Raw genomic sequence first — 6,738 nt, forward strand, 5'->3', positions numbered from 1 at the left:
TTTTAGACTACTATTAAATTATTATTAATACCATCAAACGTTCAATAATACTAACATTTAATATTATTCTAGAGATTCACCTTTTTCATAAAATTGTAGAATCTAGGAACGAGGCTGTAGTAAACTCTAGTAAAAATAACTCTATCGATACCTTCTTTGATACGTATTAAATTTCATATTAATGCCAATTTAAATATTACACCTGACTTTCCATGATGTTTTTCTTCGAAATTAGAAACCCCGTTGATAACAACAAGCTTTTAATATTTGTATCACCATAATACCGCGGTATGGTTTGCAGGAAATAACTTGTGAAAATCGTCGAGTTGTTACGCGAATGTGAAAATAAATAGGTATACGTGACTCTTCTTCGACGGCGAATCGTTTCTTCGTGTCCGTTCGTCGAGCGAAAGAGATGTTCACGTAACGATGTTCTGTCCCGCTCGATCTTCTTGGTTTCTTACATCGAGCTCGTTTGGTTGGCCGCGTTGGTAGCGCGAAAAGGGAAATTTTGCAAAAGTGAAACTCGCCGCGGGGATGAGATTTCCGGCAGAACCGTCGAGAATGAATCGAGAAAGCGTCGGCTCGTTAGCGCGTTCGCGCGGAATTTTTTTAACGCTTTTCCCTGAACTGAACGCGCGAAAATCTTACGTATTGTGAAAAAGAACGACGAACGTATCGTCGTTACTATAAAAAGTCACTCGCGGGAATATTCTGATAAAATTTGTTGATTGCAATTTCAACGCGATACGACAGAAATCTTTTTTACAAAAATGGTAGAAATATCCTTGCCTTCTCTTGATTTCTCTTTTAAGGAGTAATTTTTCGTTATATTTTTCGAATCTCGTTATATCACAAATTGATTCAGAAAAAGGAAATTAGTTAGATTTTAATCTTTTGATGCTACTGTAAGCTTCGTCGATATTTTAGTATATTTTTTACGGTAGAGTTACGTCATTAAGCAGTTACTTAAAATTCAGCGTAACGGTTGCATTAGGTTGCACATAAACGAGTAAAAGTACAAAGAAGAGTGCTTGAAGCGCGTTCGTTAAATTTTACGAACTATGACTAATAGTCGCCAACGGAAAGCTAAAAATTGGTAATAGTTGTTCGATAGGAAACGGAAGACTCGCGTAACCCGTCGAGACTAAAACAACTCGAATAACAAGGAAGAAAATAAAAGTCGGTGGTGTCAGATGACAGACGAGTATTTATTAAAAATCTTTGATACAAAAAGACACTCTATTTCACTCTTAACTTAAATTAGGTACAAAAGTGGTTCGCCGCAACGAAATCGTAATTACGTGACGGCGTTTATTTCACATCGGCTAACTTATGCTCGTAAAGCTCGCTTAAACGCCGTTAATGTTAGTGTTTTCTTTGGAACAGCTTAAACATAGACACAGAACTAGCGAATTTTTACATGGACGATTTCCAAGAAATTTTGCGCGTCAAATCAAACAGAACTATCGTACGTTATTCTACGAATTCTTTTCGTTTAAAATTTCTTAGATTTTTAAGAAGGCTCGTGTTTTCTTAGCTAAATCGTGCTATCTCGCCAAATATCGCGAGATCGATATATAAATTTGGAAAATGCGTTTCAACACTGAAAGTATTCTGGTTCTCTTCGAATGTTCGTTATCGAATTGGCAAGATGGAGCTGAAGAATCTAATCGACGGATACGAAAGATGTCGAGCGAAATCTAGAGAAAGGAAAATTTTCGCCTGGGCCTCCCTTAAACCCATCTCTTCGATCGAAACTAATTGGCGCATCGAAAGCGTATCGATCGGAGGAAATTAGTACGTCGATCGAACGAACACGCTGTCACGAAGAAATCGCTAATATCACCCAGTTACGAGCATCCTCCTAAGTTACCTAAAAATCTGAAAGACAGGTTACGCTTGAGAGAAGCACTAGCTACGAGAAGCTTGGGGAACGGTTTATCTCGTTCTCTCTCCCCGTTTCGCACTTTATCGTGCTCAACGACGCGAGACAACGAGATGCTCCCGATACCTCTTTATTCCTTTCCAAAAATAAAAATATATACTAGAAAGAAGAGACGATCGAAACGTTGAATTTCGTCGACGGTGCGTTTCTTCGGCTTTAAATTCGCGAAGAGATAGAGACGATTGCCCAGAGATCCAGCAGCGCGTATATGAAAAATCTTAACATTTCGAAGAAATCGTCTCGATCGGCGAAAGAATTCAACGATGATGAGAGAAATATCCGCCGCTGTCTCCACCGTATCCAGACAATCCTTCGTAGCCACCGCCGCCGCCGCCGCCACTGCCTCCGTGTCCCTCGTGAATCGGTACTGGCACAGGTATCTTCACCGGCACCGGAACCTCTTTCTCTACCGGTACAGGTACTTCCTTCTCGACGACATACGGCTTGTCTACCGGTACCTTGACAGGGTAGGGTACAGGCTTTGGGACCGCGACTGGTACCGGTTTGTGGACGGTATACGGTTGAGGGACTGGTACCTTGACCGGGACAGGGTAAGGTTTCTCTACCGGCACAGGGTACGGTTTGTCCACTGGTACCTTAACTTCGTAGGGTACCGGCTTGTCTACCTGTACCGGGTATGGTTTCTCAACGGTGACTGGGTACGGTTTGGGCACAGTGACCGGGTACGGTTTGTCCACTGGTACCTTAACCTCGTACGGTATCGGCTTCTCGACTGGGTACGGTTGCGGCACCGGAATTTTGACCTTCACCGGGTACGGCACGTGCTTCTCGACGGTATACGGCTGCGGGACAGGTACCTTAACGGGCACAGGTACGTGTTTCTCCACGGTGTACGGCTGCGGCACCAACACCTTTACCTCGTACGGTTTGTCCACTGGTACCTTGACTTCGTAAGGCACCTTCTTCTCAACGGTGTACGGTTGCGGCACGTGTACCGGCACCTTCACGAACACCTTCACCGGGTAAGGAACGTGTTTCTCCACGGTGTAAGGCTGGGGTACGCCGACCTTCACTTCGTACGGGACATGCTTCTCCACCAAGTAAGGCACGTGCTTGGTTACTTCGTACGGCACTGGCACCTTCTTCACCACGGTCACCGCCTTCACGTGCTCGTGCTGATCGTAGCTGGAAACACCGCCCCCGCTCAGGTCACCTCCTCCGCCACCCAGGTCGCCGTAGCTACCGTGCAATCCTCGTTTCTCCGTCTTCTTCTCCGAAGAATCGGCTACGGAGTCCTTCGGTGACGCGCTCTCCTCAGCTGCCTTCTCCGAGCAGCTAGCTTGCGTGGCCAATGCCACCAGGACGATGGCCAACTGCGAGTGAAAGTTGGGAACGATGAATTAATTTGCGATTCCATTGGAAAGTATAGTTGGACGACGTCACCGTTCTACGTTCGCGACGAGATTTTTCTTCGGATTGACATTCGGAGGTTTGGAAGGAGATGGAAAGTGGCTAGCGGACTTTCGCAGACTCGGTTGTGGCTTATCGATCAGTCTCGTCCTTATTAAATTAAATTTCCGTTGGACTCAAACATATTGCGTAAAAGTATATAATAGTCTTTGTATAAGCCATGGACGATCTACGCTAATGACGGAATAGGAAATTGGAAGAATTTCGCTTCCTAGTTGTTAATTCTCTTTGCTCGTATCCGTTTCACAAATTTTTTTTTCTCTAAATTCCGATACGATCGTTCGATAAAAAGGTAAATAGCAAAATAAGAATTCACATGGCTAGACCCGTTACAAAGAACGTTCTCTTTCTCGCTATACATAGAAGCACTCGAAATACGTACTTTTGAAGCTGCCAAAGATCGCAAAACTTTTTATCAAAGCTCGACTCGCGGCGCAATTTAAGCGCAGTTCAAGTAAATTTAAGTCTAGTCGCAATTAAAATGACTCTACCTTCTTGAAAATAATATCGAATCAAACGACGAAACACACTCGAGGTGACTTTCGCGAAACCAACCGTACACTTTGCAAATTCTACCGAAACTCGGACAAACACGACGGAGACCTGCCTCCGATTTTAAGCATTTTCACGGGAAGCAGAGTCGCTTACCTTGATATTCATCGTCGAGTTCGCGTATGTTTTGATGTGGCGTATAACCACTAACTGAACCGCTTCGTTTTCTAGACCGAGCCTTATATACTCAGCGGCATAATAGCTCGGTTACTTTCGCTGCACCTCATCGTCCGTATTATACTTGTGCGTCTTGTTTTACATTTGCAAAAACGTGTTCGCGTCAGTGCCGGGATAACGTACGGGAAATTGAGTAGTCCATGCGCGAGTCCGCCTCTAATCGCGCGGTGATCTACCACTATTTCGAACGCGATCCGTGGAAACTGTTCCATTAGATAGCTTTTAAGATAACGCATAGTTACACAGAACGCTGCCGTTCGGTTCGTTGTTTCGCCTTCGGTGAATAATTAATCGCGAGCATCGCCATATTTTCAGCGTTGTTCGACTATGAGAGATTTGTATGGAATACAATTTGTGTCCTTGAGTTTGATATCTAACTTTGAGCGACGATGGTATACCGCTAGAATGCGATAGTGAAATTTTTGTTTTGTGAAAATTGTGACGATTGCGCGATTCTTCGCGTATTGTTTCGAGCAATTTAAAATTCATTTTGTAAATATATTTTACGCGTTCGAGAGATATTTTCAGCGAAACTCTTTAAAATCTCCAAAGTGTCCCGAAACTGTCGCTACTTCGTGAAAGTGACGCTTCGATCGCATCGTTCGTTTCTTTTCTCCGTCTTTCTGCACCGAAAGCTTTTCCTCCGCCATTTAACTCAAATTTTCCTCCGCAATAAGAATTATCAAATCGTGACCTACTTTTTCGAAACGCTTCACGAGCGTGCATCTAATGGGTTTTTGATTATTTAAGGCAAGCGTGTCATCGTAAATGAAATGCGGCCGTTATTACGTCTTGAACACCGGCGTGAGGTAAATTGAAGGAAGTTGACGTTCACGCAACCATGATTCTCACGACGCCAGTAGCACGATTTCCTCGTCTTTGTCCAGCGTGAAAATCTGGAACGCGTCGACTCCTCGTGTGTCCTCGTGATCGGCCATACTTCCGCATGGTTGATTACTAGCGAGAGCAACGTCCATGTAACTAATTCTCCTTCGTATCCGAACGTGTCGTCGAAAGTTGCTTTTTCCGATGCGATTCCAGACGATTTAGGAAGCCTGCTGGAACCGCCGAGCATTGCGTTATATTTACCAACTATCGGAAATCGTTGCAATTTACAGGAAAATTTCCTATCGAAACAAATTGTCCTCGGTGTTCGGTCAAAGCGATCTTGTTCGCGAATCTTTTCTCGTACATCGATGTATCGTCAGAAATTTCGATCAATATCAATTTCGAGGAAGCGATATTATGAAACGCAAATGAAGAAACCTCGAATTTTTATAAATTTTTATAAATTTACCAATATCTTAAGAGGCTTCGTTACTTCGTTGAACTTAATTCTACCTATCTAGGAAAGCGTAACAAGTAAAGCGTTGTATTATATCGATTTGCTATGTAACTATGATTCATAGTTCTAACTAGAAATTATAAAGAGATATCGAAAAGTCCACCGCTTCTTCTCACCGTCGATTCCGTCTATTCGGTAATCACGCTCGTCCATTATTCGATGAAAATCCCAGAGGAAAATTGAAATCGGAATCGAATCGAGTTTGCAGAGGATCCAGGTGTGTTTCGTGTATCGTGAGCGTGCTTGTTAATCCGCATATAACCCCTTATCTTTGGATAACGTTAACTCGAAGCGCAGTTTCGCGCACACGGTGCGTCGACGTGTTCGCAAGGGGCGGCCATTAGGCGCGTGTAATTGCCGCAGAAATCCGAGCAAAGCTCGCCGGTCGCTTCGCATGCGGAATACCTAATGCCGTATGTTAATAGGATCGCATGCGCCACTACCATTTCGATCCTGCCGCGAGATAGACCGATAGTTTTTAACGATTAATACGCTGCACAGGCATCCAGCTGGCTAGTATCACCGTAAATGCTCGTTACGGGGTCTTGCCTCTTTTATTTGCGCGATTTTCAATAAATATCACCGACCTCCCGCGAATTTCGCGCTACGACTTGGAAACGGGACGGTCGATCGACCGATTTGCTGTTCCAGTTTCGTTTCGCGATTTGCGTAATCGGGTCTAATCTTCTTACGGTATGACGCAGCAACGAGGGATATGGAAGGAACGACTTAAAAAATATTTTCTTTCTTTTTTCTATACGAAACATGCATATTTCTAGAACTAAGTATTCCAAGGTACGATGAAATGTGATTTTTTATGCGATACAGCCAGTTACTAAAGTCGACAATTTAAATCACATCGTATATAGAAATTTATTCTATTGCCTCTTTCTTTCCCTCAATGCCAATACCATTGTATATACATACAATACATTATCGGAAGAATTCTTCTCATCAGCATGATTTAACACGGTAGCTTCATAAATCATCGCTGGCATTGCATTATTGCGATATAAATCTTATACTCTTATTCGACGAAGATTACCTAATAAATACAACATTGTTAAATACAACTTTTACTACAAGAAATTGTCCTCTCGAAAAGTCATTAAACATTTATGCGGCAATGACGCGAGGAGAGAAATCTTCTCGTTCGTTTATTAGATTTATACTACTTTTAAAAATATTTTACGATTACCGATGAAACTGTTCCGAGTTTCTCTAGGCGTGTCTATCGAATTTCAAGCCAAGATTTCCGTCCAAATGTTTATCGATGATTCGTAAT

General features: G+C 42.9%; 1 protein-coding gene across 1 annotated transcript; it reads right to left on the reverse strand.

Annotated features, from left to right (window-relative positions):
• Positions 1–1,192: 1,192 nt before the first annotated feature.
• On the reverse strand, positions 1,193–4,132 carry Vajk4. The gene is made up of 2 exons (XM_033333195.2): positions 4,028–4,132; positions 1,193–3,282 (listed from the first exon to the last, which is right to left on the reverse strand). Exons 1-2 carry the CDS (start codon positions 4,037–4,039, stop codon positions 2,206–2,208), a joined length of 1,089 nt encoding a protein of 362 aa, XP_033189086.1. The 5' UTR covers positions 4,040–4,132; the 3' UTR covers positions 1,193–2,205.
• Positions 4,133–6,738: the final 2,606 nt, after the last annotated feature.

Source organism: Bombus vancouverensis, chromosome 14 (assembly GCF_051014615.1).
Source record: "Bombus vancouverensis nearcticus chromosome 14, iyBomVanc1_principal, whole genome shotgun sequence".
Classification (NCBI taxonomy): domain Eukaryota; kingdom Metazoa; phylum Arthropoda; class Insecta; order Hymenoptera; family Apidae; genus Bombus; species Bombus vancouverensis.